This window comes from Xenopus laevis, chromosome 2L, assembly GCF_017654675.1.
Source record: "Xenopus laevis strain J_2021 chromosome 2L, Xenopus_laevis_v10.1, whole genome shotgun sequence".
Classification (NCBI taxonomy): domain Eukaryota; kingdom Metazoa; phylum Chordata; class Amphibia; order Anura; family Pipidae; genus Xenopus; species Xenopus laevis.
Window position 1 is genome coordinate 125,436,986 of NC_054373.1, and position 19,785 is coordinate 125,456,770.

At 36.7% G+C, this 19,785-nt stretch overlaps 1 protein-coding gene across 2 annotated transcripts in view; it reads right to left on the reverse strand.

Moving 5' to 3' along the window:
- pcca.L (propionyl-CoA carboxylase subunit alpha L homeolog) overlaps positions 1-19,785 on the reverse strand; it is a 261,425-nt gene that overhangs the window by 37,113 nt on the left and 204,527 nt on the right. For both annotated transcript variants that reach the window (XM_041582406.1, XM_041582407.1), the window contains exon 21: positions 18,289-18,342. In XM_041582406.1, the coding sequence (XP_041438340.1) occupies positions 18,289-18,342 (54 nt within the window). The remainder of the gene's footprint in view (positions 1-18,288; positions 18,343-19,785) is intronic.

Below are 19,785 nucleotides of genomic sequence, written 5' to 3' on the forward strand. Positions count from 1 at the left end.
ACATTTTAAATAGTCTAGTGGGTTCAACAAACTAAGGAGTTTAGGCAGAGGAGACAAGGACCATAGCAACCACAAACAGACATGTAGCTACAGATGCAGCACTAGCTCCAAGCTAGAAATAAAACCATAAATGCTAAATTAAACTAATAAAAAAAACAGAAAACCACAGACATACGTGTTCAAGTTAATATGTTTAAACATTTTCCCTTTATTATACAATATCTGTGTTTCAGAATTTGGAAAATGCATCCCTGGATGTATATTGCAAAGTTGTGTATGTCGTTAGGCAAACTTTTATTTTGGGGTTGACTTGCCCTTTAATGGATTCTATTATACCATGCACTTTTATGCATCTATTTTAGCAGTGGAACAGTAATTCTTTGCTGAAAAAAAATAAAGCAAATTTGCAAATTTAAAAACAATAAAATACCATTATCAAACATTGCATGGTTGTTGAAAGTACTGGGGATTCTAATATAAATAAAATGCTTAGCATCATGTTGAAAGGCTAACTCTTAACTTCTTAAAAGTGTATTAAAATACTTTAACTAGAAATATTTTGTTATAATAAGTTGGGTGCTTTTTTTCAGGATGGGGGGCAAACATTAGTATTCGTATTAATGGAGTGTTTACAGGCCCAGATTGGGGCAACCCCTAGCCTACTGGGTTCTAGCGCCTGGAGCCCTGGGCACGAGCATGCGCTGGAGCACTGGGATTACTCGTACAGGAGTACGTGTCCCAGTCTCCTTAGGTTATGACTAGGCAGCATGCCACCACTAAAAACTTGCCACCCTATGGCACAGGCATTTGTGGCCTTGCCACAAATCAGTGCCTGATTGTTTAGCTGGCCTTGTGGACTAGAGTAGAGGAAAAAAAAACAGTCTTTGACTTCAAAGAAGTAAAAGAAAAAGGATTGCTGTCTCTGAAGAGGCCATTATAAAATATATTTAAAGGAAAAGAAAAGCCAAAATCACTTGGGGTACCAAAAGTTAGGGACCCCTAAGTGATTGTAATCACTTACTTAAAGTGGACCTGTCGCCCAGACATAAAAATCTGTATAATAAGTCCTTTTCAAATTACACATGAAATCCAGTTTCTATTTTTTATTATATCATTCATAGCTGTCATTGAAAAATCTCAGCTGTCAAAATTTGTCTGCCACTTTTCTATGCCTTAGGCATAGAGGCGGGGCAGACAGTTACTTTCCATTCAGCACTTCCTAGATGTCACTGCTCTCCCCACCTTCCCCAGTTCTCTTAACCATTTAATTGTGTTACCAGGGAATGGGGATGGACATCAGGTTCCCTCATTCTGGTGCACAAACAAGATTCTGAGATGATGCAAGGCTTGTCTTAACAACAGTGTGTACAAAATGGCTGCTGCCTGCTTGCTATAATTATGAATTCCCAGACTGAAGGAAACAAGATTCAAATAATTTATATTGTGTAATTAAAGATCATTTTGCTTGACAGATTTTGAATATTTTTTTGGGCGACGGGTCCCCTTTGATACCCATAGCCAGTCTTTTTCTCCTCAGTGAGCAGCAAGCAAGAGAGAGGGAATATTAGACCTATGAGCCCTGGTGCCCCCACGTGCCTCCCCCAGCCCACCCCTCATAAATACCATTAAACCCAGGCAGTGCTGTATTCATCAGGGAGATGCAACTCCATTCTTTATAGAGATATATTCATGTCAACCTTTTTACAGGTATGCAGACTCAAAACGCATTGATCGCAATTTTTACTGTGAAATTCTATCACGGTTTTGCAAATAAAATTTGCAAGTGGCAGAACACAGAATTTGTCCATTGCTGGTGTAAAATTTCACTCATCACTAGTAGTGATAAAATGCTCCGAGAATAAAATACCATTTCTGAGTCTTTTTTACAAGGGTTCCAAATGCTTTGAGGAGGCTATTTGAAACACATTTTATGGTCAATACATGGATGAGGTCATGCATCCTCTAAGCAAATAAGAGAAAGTAATATGCAACCTAGGCTTTAGTATTAAAAGCATATGAGTGTAGGAAAATAGAATCTGTACAAAGTTTACTTAAAACATGAATGTGCTATAGTCACAAGCTGCAAGCTTATATATAATATATATATATATATATATATATATATATATATATATATATATATATATATATATATATATATACACACAACATAGTAAAGGAGGGCACACGCAGAAAAAAATCCACCAACTTGGTAGTTCAGCAAGCACTACCACAACAATCCTTTAATTGTGCAAAATCAGCATTTAGATTACATATTGATCTTGAAAAAGGCCTGGATATGTTACCAAAACATTGATTTTGCACAATAAAAAAATATTTTTTAAATGGTTTAAGCAACTCCTGCAAGTGTGGAGTCATTTGTTGATATAGATATATATATATATATATATATATATATATATATATATATATATTTATTTATTTATTTTTTATTCATTTACACAACACACACTATTATACTAATTAGTCTAGATGTTAACATGAAAACTTGACAAAGAATCCCTATGAGGTAAATGATTACACAATTGTTCCAGTCTCTATTCTTTTTCCCTCTTTCTCTTCTTCTCTCCACATTTATTTCAAATTGCTCTTCTGTACAAAGGACTTGCGTATATAACTTTTTAATTTTGATTGTAATGTTAATATATCCTGTCTCCTGCGTGAGACGCAGTTGTAAATGTTTTATTTCTTTTAAAACCAATAAAGCCAAATTTAAAGGGCTATTTAATGCAACTAGCCCAAGTCTAATACTCTTGAAGCATTCTTCGCAGTTAATGTTCGTATCTTTCATTTGTGGGATTTGCTTGATGGATCATTAAGCTAAAGGCAGCAGCTTTCCTAATTCAACAAACCAGCATGTAGTTGATTATATGCTGGGGAACACCTGGTTGATCTTTGAACCCTCCACCATAATCTTAGAGGTTATTCTGTGCCCCATTAAGGTGAAAAAATAAGTTTTATTAGGATATTCACTAAAACTGTTGTGTAGCTAACTAGTCATCAATGTTTGGTGTAGATAAAGGAAGTGACATCTGCGTACACTTGCTAATTAAAGAGAAGTGACTATAGTAGTGTTTCTGAAGCAAATACACCAGTGTTACCAGTGCATGGGCAACGGTAGAATATTTTTTTATTAATTTAAAACACTTTCATTTTTTGTGTTACTGTACAAAAAAAGTATATATTTTGAGTTTTAAAGCTAGTAAAATGTAATTAATTGTTCTTGCAAAAGAAGCATTAGGTATAAAACATGGGGTTGTAGATTCCTACTGTGGACAACTGAAATCGCAAAATTATGGCACAGCAGCAATGCCACTTGAAAGTGTAAACACAGGCATGATCTGGTGAAATCTATGAGGGTCTAATACTCAACCAATGTCAGCAGTCTGCATTAGTAATCATCTACTGAATATTCCTAGTATTTTCAAACTGAAAGTCCAGCAGTCACACAAATGGGTGACCAGGTGGAAGAGCTTTCCAACCATTTGGACTGAGATTCCTCTCTTGTATTTGTAGCTTTCTAGAAAGTCACTTTGTTTCTAGTGCTGGTATACTAGCTCAGAAGCATGAGATTTATTTTTCTATTTTAATGCCTCAGTATCTTATCTTCAAAGTATTTTGTTTTTTAAATAAACCACACGAAATAAAACACTCACTATATATTTTTTAAATTAACATGCAGGGACAATCCTCCATGAGTGCATCAGTGCCACGCACTGCCACTTACAACATAAGATCACATCCCCCACTGAGAAAGAAATCAGGCTCAAAAAGGCTTTTTATTATATTGTATATATTTATTCAAAATAAGAGTGCTCAAGTGACAGGGAGAGATCCCAAGGGTATTTACAGCATCCAATCTTTCTTATGTCTGTTGCTATGTTCACTTTCTTTTTTTTTTTTTAAAGAATAATCTTGCTAAATATGTGTTTAATTAAACAGTTTTAATGGGTCCGATATGTTAAATAAACACCATTACACAGAGTAATAACTGAGTCCAAACAAATCTATTCAGCACCACTCAGATGCAGTCAGCTCATCTTCAGTTTTAAACAAGCATACTGGAAACCCAAGTTAATTATTGTAATAATTAAAAAGCAGTCAGGTGGATGCTTAGAGATTATTTTTGCAGCAATTTCTTTAAGTACCTATATTTAATAACAACTGTAAGGGGCAGATTTAGTAAAGGTCGAACTGAAAATTAGAATGCTTAAAAAATGTTATGGTCAAAACGGTTATGGTCAACTGGAATTATCCAAACTCGATTCAAGTTTTTAACAAAATTCAAATTTGCTTTTTGAGATTTATCATACTCTGCCCCCTTAAGAATTCAAATTTGACTATTTGCCACCTAAAACCTGCTGAATTACTGTATAAGTCAATGGGTGAGGTGCAGTGACCAATTGGAGTTGTTTGTAGCCTTCCCGACATTCGAGTTTTTTTCTGAGAAAATCGAGTTTGGTAGAATTTGATTCAAATTCGAGTTTTCGAGTTGGTAAAATTCGTCCGAGTTTTACATATTCGATTTTTTAATGAAATAATCGAATATGCATATTTCAAGAAAAATCGAATTCATGTGAATTAAAAAAAAAAACTCACATGAATTAGAAATTCGATCCTTAATAAACGTGCCTCTAAATGTATGTGCTAATATCCGGAATCATTGGCACGTTATTGTTGTATGCCAAAATTTGCAAAAACAGTGTACGCAGGAATAGATTCAGTTCTTTTGTTCCTGTAGTATAGCCAGTCATACGTTTTTCCCTTCTTCCACATTCTCAGTCACTAAGGTGGCTGATAAAGCAGCAAGCTGGATTGAATTTTTCTTTATTTTTAGACCCCTGATTTCTCCTGAGGCAGTCTCCATCTCCTATCCATCTTGTAAGGTATTTATATACTGCTGTAAGTAGCTGGAGTGCCTTAAACTACCTTAACCTTTTCTGCCTGCTTCAAAAACCAGACCATTAAGGACCGGTGTTGGATTCTTTTGCCAATAACATTATGTAGAGATTACTGAAATATTTGGAGTTTCATATTCAGTTCATAGTGGTTTCTGACATTCTTTCTATTGACAATAAGCCACTCAGATAGCTTCACAGCAGGGCAGTGCTATTAGCCTGGGACTGGACTAAGGTTATGAAAAATACTCAGATTCTTTTCCCAAAAATGTGACCATCTCATAAAGTAATGTGCTCCATTGAAGAAATAAAATGAGTGGTTCAGCGTTTCAAATAATCTCGATATGACAAGTAGTTCATAGTAAAAAGGAAAATAATTTTTACTGATTTAGAAAGGGCCCAAAGAAGACCATTGTGTTAAATCGAACAAAATGCTCATTCTTTTTCAGGCACTTTTTGAACCGGGAGTTATTCAATTATGTCAAATTCAACTGCTTTGATAAAATGTGTCAATTTGTTAAACATTTCCTGACAGTCAGGAAAGTCATAATAACGACTGCGGAAAAATTGAAATTCAGAGAATCCTTCAGGAGGCCCCAGTAGGAAGTTTAATAGATCTGCCCCAAAGTGACCTTCCAAGAATAACTTAACTCATTTTTATGATTAATGTTATCAGTGTACTTGTTAAAAACCTCATTATCTTGCACTGATGAGATCCAATAATATCAGAAGAGGCATTCTAAAATAATGTAATATTTGTGGTTCATTTTGCTTGATGCACTAAGGTAGGAAGAACTGGCACAAATGGCACAAGGCCGAATTATATTATTAGTAATGTGTATTTATAAAGCACCAACATATTTCACAGCTCTGTACAATAAATATGTATTTATGTTAAACATACAGATTTAACTACATTTAAAGCAACAAATGCAAAGGTGGAAGAGGGCCCTGCACAGAAAGGTACCAGTAGGCATTGTTTACCTAAATGGCTCTAAATATAATACTTTAGGCTATTTTACTAAAAGAGTCCAAAATTAATTAATTCAATTCAGTTTGGCATGTATTTACCTACAATGCAACTTTCCATATATAGAATGACAGTGTACCTGTTGCAGTTAGATTTCACCCCAGATACATGCACATAGATCTGGGAACACAATAGAAACCCTGTATTTATTGCTGTAACCATATGGATTGTCTCCATTGCATACACACACATTGTAAATATCATCCCAACAGTTCAGCTCAGTTAAACGGCTTGGAATTTATCATTATTCCACAGTTAGATACTTTTAAATGTACTATTTATAATATGCTTTTGTATCTGCTCTGCACATGGTTTTCAAGTAAATGCCAAGTATGGAAGTAAAAACGAACTTCAACCAAACGAAATGCAGATGCACACCTGGTCCCTCTTTCAACGTCCACGGTGCATGGACCATAGGAGGACGGCACCCCCAACAAATGGTACGTAATAGAATTAATCCAGCACACGAAATCTGCTCAAGGGTTATTACCCGTGTTTAATGTCAAGCCAAACAGGTTACAACGTTTCGGGGGCGTACCCTGACGAAGGGGTATGCCCCCGAAACGTTGTAACCTGTTTGGCTTGACATTAAACACGGGTAATAACCCTTGAGCAGATTTCGTGTGCTGGATTAATTCTATTAAGTATGGAAGTAAGGCGTTGGCTTCTTCTATTTACTTATTTCCTTTGATTTCAGTGGTTAACAAATTTGAGATGCTCTAGCCACACCTAAAAATATTTTTATTGTATTTCAAATGTGTAAATATATCATAGTGGTCAAATAAAAAAATATTCAGAATATCCAGTATGCGTAAAGGAACTTTAATGTGGATCTCTGTCAAAACATTTTTTTTTTTTTTTTTTTGCATGACAGAACATTTAACTCAAAGCAAATTAAAAGTTATTTGTAAATGTAATTGCAATTGGACCACAGGAACAAATGCAGCCCATGCTTTCAGATCAGGCTGTATTGTATGTAAGTGCAAAATGCAGGTGGAACACAACTTGACAGAATTAACTGCAGGGGGACACAGAAACAAACGCCTGTGTGTAAGGGCCCTTACTATGTTTAAGGAGTAAAAACAAACACTGCAAAGAATAAAATAATCTGACAAATGCTGCCTTTAACAGCAAATGCTTTTGCATAAAACTTTCTTTTCAATGATTTTTATCAACATTTACATATAACTTTAAAGCAACTTAAATGTTTTATTAAAATGCATAATGCTTATAATGACATTTTCTTTTTTTATGAGGGTCTGGTTTTGTATACAGCCACATATCATTATTACTTCTCAAGTGGCATCATAAGACCTGAAAGGTACAGCCAGATGAAGACTATAATCAGACATGGTCTTGTTCCCTGTACTTAGGTGCATCAGCAATGCAGCCAAAACACTTGGAGGGAGATTGGGGCTCCTCATATTAGGAGCATGCTGATAAGCACGACAGATCAGAAATGGTCACTTTCGATCCTTGCACCTGCAATAAAATTCTATACCCATATGCATCTGTCCACATTTAAGCAAGACAAAGCTCTTCCGAGGAAAATGGGCAGCTGCAGAATATAGACAATAATTATCAGTTGCCTTCCTGCAGCTGTGTTTAAATACTAATCCCACTGCTAGACTCCAAGCAACCTATGCTCATCAAAGGCTATTAAAGGATGTTGCAAGCTGCAGACCCAGCTCCAAGGACAAATATTAGGTACTGCTGTTGAATTGGTTAGGACAAAAGGTTACCAAGTCATATAGTACAGTGCTTTGTGGACAATCTGGCAAAGTAACTTGAATACCTATTTGATCTGCATAGGCTAGAAGCTGTGACATGCCTAATAAAGTGGCTGCCAAAGCCATAATGGTGCAAAACTAGTCCTACCAGATGGATTCCTATCAGTCCCCACCCACAGCATCTGTTTGTCTTCAGTCATAATTGACTGTCTCCAGATCAGTGCATGAGAGTCATCTAGAGTGAACATCACAAAGAATCCATGTTCACTGGACCAAACATCCTCTACAAAGTATTTCATAAGGTAATAACTGTATGCTAAGCAATGCAACAGATTTAGTGGCATATTTATTAATCTTTAAACATTTTTTGGTTTCTATTACATTTGTTTTTGTGCTTTTTGTCAGCCTAATTATGTGGCTTGGATAAATCCATGTTTAATACAACTACATCTAAATTTCTTATTTAGGGCTGCCATCTGTCCGTTTTTGGCCTGGTACTCCAAAGGGCTGTTCGGGTCAAAACTGTCTGCCGGTATTCCAAATTAGGAAAACTGGGCAGGATTTACCGAGACTGAGGCACCGATCTGCCAATCTTTGATCGTCATGTCATAGCCATGCCCCCCCCCCCCGTCTCCATTAGGAATTAATCAGGGGAAAGGTGGCAACCCTTTTATACATTTCAGCCAAAACACAATTAAGCCATTTAAAGCATTTTCACATACACAGTCTACCTGTAATAAAGATTGCATATTTGGCAATAAAATTGCAGAAATGTATTGTATACCACAGTGCCATTAACTGTTTGGATTATGCCACACAGGGCTGAAACTCGGCCTGATGAAAAAATGCAATAATAAATCTAAAGTTTAGGGTCTCCAGGTAGAAAGGGATTACTCAGGCGCACCACCCTGAGCTCTCAGCAAGGGGACGGACAATCCAAAAAGTTGTTGGGAGCAGGCACTCAAAGAAGGCAAACTTCCACATGGCAATAGGTTCCAAGTGAAAAAGGTTTATTGTGTCCACAGCCTTACGCGTTTCGTGTCATAAGCACTTAATCATAGATGAATACTGCAGGCTGAGAATCAGCCCCTATGCTACAATCTGCCCCTTACCTTGCCTGTACCAGGAACCATTGTGGCAGCCATGGGGGCAGGCACATGTGGCAAATTTGCATTTCTGCATCAAAATCTGCTGTGTCTGTCTGCACCCTGGCTTATGGAATGGTTCCAGGTACAGGTAAGGAGCAGACTGTTATGTAGGGGCTGATTCTCGGCCTGCGTTTTGAAGCAGACCGAGTCATCCCTGTGTGACATAAGCCTAACATTACCATTGTTTGGCTCAGCATGCCAAACAATGGGTTTCTTATTCCATACAAATGGTACAGTCTACTTCACTATCCAGGATTGGCAGTGTACCCTATCAGAAACACAGGCCTCTTCTTCTGTTAGATCTTGTCCTAACAGCAAGGTCAGAGAGACTTACCCGATCCCTAAACTTTGTGCTTACTGAAAGATCTTGCAGCTTTCCCTTGGTGTTACAGTTTCAGGGATTCAGAAAATCTGAACCCCAGGTGAAGCATGTGTACACAGCTGACAACAGCATCACGCACTATACACATTTAAATACAGCACATTCTAGATCCGTTCTAAAGGGAATCCAGAAGGCGCAAACTCAAACAAAATTAAGAGGTATGATCTGTTAATGAAGGTAGATGGTGAAACATGAAGCATTTTATATTCATGGGCACATCACAACAATATCATGGTGGGCATTCATCACATAGTCATGCAATATGAGGAGCCACTGTCAATAAAAGACAAATCTAAATGTAGATGACATCATATTTTTTACTCCTTATAATGCCCAAAGCTTTTTTTAAAAAAAAGGAATTTTCATGTGTGTTCATATTTTTGATTCACTTGGCTATAACTTGAAAAGAAAATCCTTAATGAAGAGCAAAAGTCTGAAATACTGATTCACTCTTCTTTTGTGAAACTTTGAATTTGAAAGACAACGCTGGAATAGCATACAGCATGACTTTTGGATAATACTGTGTGAGGTAAATTTGCTTTGCTTCAAATAAAAACAAGCAAAGAAGAATATTTTTTTTGAAGCCATGACCCCAAACATCTGTACTCTTGTTCACTTTGCTTAAAATAATATTGCTACGTGAGAGGCAGAATAAATTGCTGGGACACTTGCAAATAATTCAGACTGGAGTGACACGGCTGTCCAAGCATGTGTGTTCCAAACAAAAGCTAACCACCTGAGACCCACAGCTACAGGATGTGAGCTACTTATAGGAATTCTCATCCAGAATACAAGAATTGCAGGAAAGCTTTGCATTCTTTTTATTTGATTTTTTTGTGAAAATGTCTTTGAAGTGAGCCGTTTTACAAATATTGATACCTAAAACAAAAATCTTTGAAGGTAGGTTAAACTCTATATCAAAGCTCTGCCACATGTACGTGAATGGTTTCCTTTTCCTAGATTTTCTGACAAGACTTTCTGAGGTGAAATGAAACAATAGCATAATTAGGCAATACTATTTATAATTCAAATGAACGCAGATATGATATAAAGGTGTGATTAGAACTACAGGCTACACATAGTTTCAGCTAGATTCAAGAAATATGTTAATTGCTTTATGCAGAAGGAAATAAATGTTCCAGGAAGAAACACTGAAAGATTTATGTTCCCAGTATAAAACATTTTATTTTTTGCACAAAATCAACTGGTACTATAAATATCATAAATATACTGATTGTGAGCCCTTGCAGGGGGCCCCTCATTATAAACTGCATTTTTTCGGCGTAATATAAATTATAATATACCATTAAGTACTGCAGAATATGTTGCAAATAAATGTAATGATAAGAATTATAGTTACAACTACCAACATTTTGCAAAAATGTCCATCTTCCAGCAGACTACACATATGTTTCCAGTAAAGCAAGATTGAAGAGATGTTTTTATGCAAAAGAAAATAACACCCAAGTTTTTTACCCAGATTATCATCAATGAAGCACAGTGCCCAAACATTGGTAAGCATCATGGGAGTAATTTAGAAACATGGGCAAAGTTTGCCTCAGTCTAGCTACCCATAGAAAGCTATCATCCAGGATTTAGCAAATACAAGTGCCCTGAGGTGTCTTATGAGATAGAAGGCACACATTTACTCTAGGACTGGTAACCTATAGCAGATGTTTCTGTTCAAATTGAAAACCAGTAAATATCTTATGCTATGGGTTTCAAGACAGAGCAAACTTTGTACTGTTATTATATTACCCTTAATAGGTCACTATTTTGAAAACAATTTCTACTCCAGTGCAGTTTGGATTATACTAAATAAGTGCAGGATAAAAGATGAACATTATTGCTGTGTGTACCTGCTTTGTGTTTTTACTGTTTTGGTTTACAAAAATGAATCAAAGAAAATTAAATCTGTTAATTGTACAGTCAATGACAATTTTTAGAAACAAGTTCAGCAAGGTCTGAATCACATCATTGAAATACAGGTTATATTGATAAGAAAATGAAACAGATGAGCATGGGTAAAGTTTTTATACATTACTTACTTCAGACTTTTTTTTCAAGGCTTGTATAGGAGACACATCCAAATGGCTAATCTTATAAATAAGGGGTGTCTAGCTGATGCTGGCCCAAGGGCTTTGCAGACTACTTATTATATTGTTCCATATAATCTGGACCACTAATATTTGTTAAGATAATCAGTCCACAACATGGAACAACACATTATGAAGTTCAGAAATGACATTCTAAATATGAATGGAGCTCAAACTTCAGCATCAGGCTCTGTCATAAACAGCAATATCTCCTCCTTGCTGTTGCCTTTCAGTTTTGTAAAATGTATTGCCCATTCCTCATTTAAGTTCCTACACAGGATAACATTATGTGTTAAAAAATACCAAGCCATGAAAAGTATGATTATTATATAAGGTGATCTTACTGTTGAACTGCTAATAGATTTAATGAATGCACAAAAGCAGGATAATTTTCAACAGCAAGTGCAGTATGCAATGTGTAATTTTGGACACATGTTATTATGCACAATGCAGCACTGTGGTCACCAGGGAGAGTTGTGTCAACGTGCTCAACTTCTAATAACCCATACCATCTTATTATTGGGTACTATTTATGGATATGTTCAAATATTCAACTCATGCATAACCCTCTTCCAAACTGGTCTTCTGTGCTACCATGATTTATATACCCATGCCCCAACCCCCACCTCTGGCATCAGGTGGTGCAAGTTTATTAGTCATTATGGCACAAACTTCTCTTCACCTGAGAAGTTAAAACTGGGCCAGGGGACAACATGCCCAGTGGGTAGGAATTTGTGAAGCCGCTTAAAGCACAGGTCCCACAATTTTCAAGGGAGCCCCCACAATACTAGTCGTTTCACAGCAAACGTGTTGGGTCATAGACGCACCAATAATATTGAAGAAAATTAATTTTCATCTGATATTTGGTGCATGTATGATGGGAGACAAACCGACGATATCGGCAGAAGACTTGGAAAATTTTGGAAGGCGCCCGAACATCAGGCATTGTTAGTGCTAAAGTCTACCTGTATATCTAACTATTCAGCTTTCCACATGTGTATCGAAAGAAATGATCTTTCCTTGAAAAATCGTAATTGTAACGTCTGGCCACCTTTAGTAATGAAAAGTGGACAGTAAGTACTGGGAATGTTTCTGACCCCCACACAGCTACTTGGGGAGTACCTAATGTTTATCACTTCTGCTCATTAAATAAACTGACATTTTTCTACTTATAAAAATATATTACTGCCTGCTTATTAATCTTTATAAAATATTATGTAAATATTTGCAGGGCCGGATTTACATAGCAGGCACCCCTAGGCACACTGCCATTCATCACCCCAGTCTGCTCCCCTTCCTTTGTGCACATGCGCAACTTTTCAGCCTCGGGTCCAGAGTACTGGTGATCGGTGCACTGGAAATTTAAAAAACTATTGTATCTCTTGCAAATCACCAGTGCTTTTGAACCAATGTGGGTATGGTTCGGCGCCATGCTGCCCCCCTAAAATTCTTCCACCCTAGGCCTGGCCTTTGTGGCCTTTTCACATCCGGGCCTGAATTTTTTTTAAAAAAACCCTGCAAACCCTGAAACATTACTAAAAGATTTATTTGACATGTATTTTCTGCTGCCAGATGACAAAGAATAGTGATAACAGAATCATCAAGAAGATAGATCAATAATAACTGACCCAGAAGGTCAAAAGGCAGATACACAGTGCCACAAAATAATTTAAAATAGGTTCCCCTCTGGCTAACTACAACGCAAAGGGAGTCTTTAAACATCTGTCTACAAAAAAAGAAAACTATTTTTAACTTTAATTAAAATATTAGAACAGGGGCACACTGTGCATAACACAACACAGATAGCAGCATTTAAACCTACTAACAAGGAAACCTGAAATCTATTAACCTTGATGTTCATCTGTTGAACCATCAAGCAAGACATGTGCCAGAATATTAATGTACTCCAGAGATCTCATAAAATGATTAAAACAAGAAATATGTTCAATCTTAACTTTCTTTTCATGATGTTTTTTTTATGTAGCCTCATTACAATGACCTTCCTGCCCAGTGTGTGTTACCATAAAAAGTAACCAAGCCCAGAAAAATTAAAGGAACTGCTTAGCATCTAAGTGTTTTATCTAAGGAAGGCCACAGTGCCAAGCAAAACAGTTTGAGACTTCAAGAATCCAGTTTCAAAGTTTCTTCAGGCGCAGATGATTTTTTTTATGCAAACCCACCCTACATTATTTTTTTTAAACTAAAATGTAACTCCATGAAATGTATTTGTACAATTCAAAGATATATTAATAGACAATTAAAATCTCTATTAAAAAAACGTGAGAGGGTTAGCACCTCAAGCCCTCATTTACTTGCTGCAAAGTGCAATAGCTGTGAAAATCTGCCACAGTTTTTTTTCTTTTTAATAAAAATGCATCAATAAATTCCAACATATTTGTGTGGGCAGCAACATGTTTCTCCTGCCAATAGATGCAAGTTATGCACCAATATTAGGTTTCCTACTTTAAATAGTACTCTGACCATCACTGTGGGTGTCATGTGGGCATTTTTTTTTCCATTTGTGTTTCTTAGTTTATGCAAATGACAATTCAGTATTTGGTTCCTTAGCAGCCACAAGGGAGTATGTTCAATGTGGAAGGCAGGGTACAAAGTGGAAAAATTGGCACCATTTCCTTTTGTACTTTCGCCCTGCCTTCCATACTTTCTGAATTGCCACAGGTTTCTACATTGCGCTTCAGGGCACATATACCTGCCACTAGCCGCATGAATACAGTGCTGCCTGCTTCAGCAGTGGGGTAGGTGGGGGTAGGTATTTAGGTGTCCCACCATCTGTCCCCTTGTTCATCATTCAGTTGTTCAAGTTAGAAAGCTTTGATGAAGGTCGGCCTTAACTGTCCTGCAGAGCATAGCCAGGCTTCATCTGTGGGTCTTTCTACATGACCCCCATAGTGTTGCCCTTTTTGCCTCATTGCAAATGTTGCTACTACAGATTCAGAACCCTAGGCCAAGATGAAACAAGCTTGACACTAAGGTGCAAATTTACTAAAGGGTGAAGTGACGAACGATGGTCGAAAATTCACCAGCGTGACGTCATTTTGGAACTTCGCAGATTTACTAACGGTCGCCAACTTGTACTGATTTTATTAAGGTTTCCCGGGGATTGTGCAGTGTAATGTATTTGCTGCAACATATACGTCCATTGAACTTTAACTTCCCGCCATATGCAAATTAGGCAACGATAGCGCAACTTCGCTTTGCTTGGTGCAGTAATGCTAGTGCAACTGCCAGCATTCTGCGTCCTGGACGCAACTACAGATTTTAGTGAATTAGCGTTGTCCTGGCGAATCTACGCCTGGCGAAGTGTTGCGTTGTGAGCAAAGCCGTCACTGGCGAATTTTCGGAGCTTAGTGAAGTTGCCCCATAGCATGAAGTTGCATGGTGCTAATCTTTTCTGTAAGGCACATTTATAGATGCAAACTTACAACTTCTTTTGCTCCTTGTACTACAGGACAGCATGATAAATTATGCCTACTGTGTCTGAGTTTTCTTCATTTATGTCACCAAAGTATGCGTAATGCATCATTTTGCACCTTGATCGTTTGTGAGCCTTCCCTGAGAGATTGCGTAAGCATATTATTTTCTGAGATGCTTGAAAATGGAAATTGTTATTGTAAAGGTTGTTATGAAATATGGCGCAAAACTGGAGGTAAAGAGTCATTGGCCTGGAACATGGTCTGGAAACCTTTTAAGAAAAAAAGGACATAATAGATAAATATTTAAAAGAAATTGAGCAAGACGGAAGAGGATCACTCCTTGGTGCTCACTGGTATAACCCCGGGCCGGTGCAGTTTTCTGCTGATAGGAGCACTTGCACAGGGTTTCAGGTTAGTCAATACAATCACTTTGGGGTGCCTAACATTTGGCACCCCCAAGTGCAGGATGCATTTCGTTCTCCTTTAAGGATTTCTTTTCCTGCTTTAAAAGTGAATTAACAGTTGGGCTATACTTCATGAATTTATGCTTTTTTGAACCTAAATTACTATAGTTATAATTTTATATAAACAGGACATATCACATCATGGTAACTCCAAACAATATTGATGCAGAGAATGTTACACAGCTGATGGGCAAGTGCAAAGGTTAACCTTAAAAAGGCAGATGAACTAAGAGAGGAGTTTGATGTCAAACTAATGGGCCAATAGTTATCAAGCTGAGAACGGAAAAGTGCTTTTGATAAATGACACCACATTAAAGGAGAAGGAAAGGTAGGCAAAATGTTAGGAACCCCAATCTCTTAACTGGTAGCCTGGGCCAGTGCTTCTGTTAGCAGGAAACTGCACCAGCCCAGGGTACCTCTGAGTGAACACCGCAGAGCAGTTCGTGTCTTGCTTCTTCAATGGCAATGGGCCAACGCATGTATAGTAGAGTGAAATGGCTAGACGTTTTTTTAAAGTTCAGCGTTGCACATGCGAAGAAGGAAGAAGCATGAAGAAGATCACTCTGAGGTGCTCACTCGAAAGAGCCCCAGGCCAGTGCAGTTTTCTGCGAACAGGAGCACTGGCCTGGGGTATCAGGTAAGTGATTATAATTACTGAGAGGTGCTTAACATTTGGCACCCTGAGTGATTTCAGCTTTTCTTTACCTTTAACAATTTACTTTTTTTTCTGAACCATGCCTTTCCTTCCTTATCACCTCCCAAAAGGTCACTGAACAAGTGGCCATGGACTAAGTGAGTGAGCATCTGCCAATGTCCAGACAGAGATGGCAAGGAAAGAATTATTTTCTCATACCCTACAAAGATATACAGATGCACCATAAAACTAGATCAGCACTGGTATGCCCTTTTATGAAGCTCAGTTTTAATTATCAATGTATATTCAACTTAAAAGTGGCCCATGTTCAAAACAGTAATGATCAACCAGAAAGTCTACATGCTCAGATCTACAACGTAAGGTTTCAAAATGGATGACTAATACAGGACTAGAAATGACACTCTTAAAATCTATTTGAACAAACCAAACTAAAAAAAATGTATGCCTCAAAACCTTCAATTAACATGCAGCATTATGATATCAAATATTAATATTCATCGGCAAGTAGCAGACACTGATAAAAGGCAAGGCACCACACAAGCTTCATCTCTTGCTAATTAAACAAATCAATTATGAGGCTACCATTGCAACTGCGTAACCGCTGTTCAATAGTAGCAATAACAACCCCACAGGGAGGTCTTTTTACTACATTAAAATGCTGTCCTCTTCAACTCCATTTGATATTATTAGAAACAGTTATTTGCCTCTCGCTGTCATATTAGTACAAAAGGCAAATTAAGGAAATATGCAGACAAGAATGGTCCCAGTATGAGATCAAGTTTGTTTTTCAGCCTCCAAGGGAACAATTGCTGAAATTCCAAAGTTCCTCAAAGTTCGTTAATAGAACTGATAAATCTATCAGCATAACTTACATTAAAACTAGGTAAGGGTCATATATTTGCATATATCCCTGCTAAGATGATACTATTCAGCACGATAAATTATCATATTCAAGGCATTATCTCATATTACACTGATTGGGTTTAAAATTGTTTTCGATAGTAGCATTAATATCTGTTAAATTTTAAATGCTTGCATTGACACCTCACTGAGAAGATACAGATGGGTCAAATTAAAGACAATATTAATGCTACACTTTAGTCAAACAATTTAATATATGTAATTGCATGATAAGTGCCAGAGTCAGTGAAAGCAGTGAGTATACAATTTTTATAGGCAATAATAATAATGTTGTCTGAGAAGAGTTGTCTAAAATATTTGAGCAACACATACTTAATATTTTTTTGAGATTTTTTTCATTTGCAAACAGAAGATGTAGATGTTGAGATTATCTGGTGATTTATAGCCAATGCGAAATGCTAACACTAAGAACAAAGAATAAATTAAATGTGGTATACATCTGCTATCTACGGTACTTAAATGTAAGGAATGTATGAAAACATTTGTTTTCCTTTTGTTGCCGTGTACCTGGCCAAAATGAAGTGTGGTACTAATTCTCTCTTCTTCTTCTTAAGGGAATAGCACAGTACATATACAGAATCAGAAACTTTGGCCTTTTTTTTCACACTAAATGTGGTTAAATCTTTACTGCTGGAACTAAAATTCTTATTTATGGGTGACAGGTATACCTCCTGTCACCCATAGTACCACAATTAAGGGGTACTATATGCAAGTAAGATAAAACGATAAAGCACTACGGTGAAAGTGGGATGATTGGCCAGTACCTGACCAAAAAAACATGTGTGTTCAGTTCAATTTAGTCTTCTTCTTAAACAGGATTACTGTGTACAGTAAATTGCAACAAGTATTTACAGAGAAGACTAAGCAGTACTCATTACCTCTTAGCATTCATAAGTAATCTATATGCACATCCTTCTATTGCATAGCCCTTAGGAATATGTTGGCACTTTATAATTGTTAGTAACAAATGTGTATAATATATAAGAAAATGCCACATCTTGTAAAAAAAAAGTCAATTGAGACATACCAGAATGGATATAATTGTTCATGTATTTCATAGAAAGTTGTGGAAAAGAGCTAACAATTGAGCTAACTGGTCTTCAGGAAGCATTGGCAAGACCAAATAAAAATGTTCAAACTGTTGTTGTGTGAACATAATCATCAATAGCAATGTGCTACAGTTTCCTATGTGTTATGTATATGTATCTGAACTGCCTTAAAAACTAAGAGTGAACTATGACTGCAATGCTGGATGAGATGGTTCATTATATTATGGTCCTAGTCTCATGTATATATGGATACTTGTTCCTTCATTCTTTTATAAGTTTGTGGTAACTAACTAGCCTTTATGATTACTATATTTAAGTTTGATATGACTATAAAGTCTGCACAATTCAGAATAAACTACTATAAAATAAGCAGCACTATATGATTAGAAAATAAAAAAATCAGATCACAGGCATACAACAAAGGATTATTAATTGCATCTGAAATCAATATTTTACTTACCACTGTGCCCATGAACTGTATGCTTAGATTTCCTGCAGCATCACGAGCAAGACACTAAAAAAGTAATGAAAGCCTGAGTGAGCAATATTTCAAAAGACACTAGAATTGTTTATCACTATAAGTGATTCTGATTGGGCCTAGTATAATAATTAAATCATATTAGGCTAAAGAAACTTGTGCCACACCGAAAAAAACAACTCTTTAAAGGGGCAATGCCAACCATCTCCTGAATGCCTCAAACAAAGCATCTGTTGTAAAGGTTTACCTTGTGTCTGGTAGTTGCTGATAGTGTATCGTAAATTTGTATGTGCAGCTTAATATACAAAAATACAAAAATAAATTTTGTTTTCAGAGCATGTACAAAGCATGGTTTACAAAAATGAATGCAGTAGTTGGCGACAAGGCACACTGTAAGGTTGGACTGCATTTTGTATTTTGTCTGTGATGGCTATATATTAAAGCTAGAAAGGACTTTTTGAGATTGCAAGGGGCAGACATTGCTGTAAGGAATTCTGCCCTGCTGGCTGTGATGGGTGATTCCAGTAATGGGTGCTGCAACCACCTTCTTTCAGTAAGTTCAGCATACTGGTTGCTTGACAACCTGACAGAAGGTGAGATCAATACAGTCAAGGTATTAGGAGATTTCTTGTTTGTCCCATAAACTGTTTATTAATATTTCCCTTTAGTTTACTTGTACTTGTAAACAGGGCATAGTCTTCCAGAATAAATTGCAGTTCAAGAAGGAGTAGCAGCCAGGAGTCTGCTACCCAAAAAAATAAAAATGAACCACCCATATATCTAACTACTCACTGCTAGCATGCTGTCACAATAGAAATGTTCTTATGTTGGGATGGGTGGACAATTAATGTGGCAAAAGGCATTTGTAGAGCAGCCATAGAGTATGGAGATGAAATTGGAGAAGCTAGATCTTGAGAGTAATAAAGAGTTCCAAATATTCCAAAGGAAGCATGCCTAGATCAGTAGATCTACAAGTGTTATGTGATTATGATTTGATTGCTAGGATTGCCAGTAAATACATTTATTGCATATGTCACAAGGTAGTTGAACACCCTTTCAATCATACAATGCAGTAACATTTAACAGTTTTATTTTCATTTTTTACAACATGCAGCCCACTACTCTCACATTTTTACTTTATATTTTATAAAAATATATGAAAAAAATAAAAAAAAATAAACCACAGGAGCACAACAAATGAAAGATATCCCAAAGACAAAACTACTGACAGATTTAGATACTACTATAAAACTATACACAAACGTCTTCTCTACATAAATGGCCTTTAACTTGAGACATCAATATAGATATGGGACCGATAATGCAGAATGCTTGGGACCTGTGGTTTTCAGGATAAATGGTCTTTCTGTAATTTGAATCTTTATACTTTGTATCAACTAAAAAAACATTTAAACATTAAATTAAACCCAACAGGATGATTTTGCCTGCAATATGGATTAATTATTTCTTAGTTGGGAT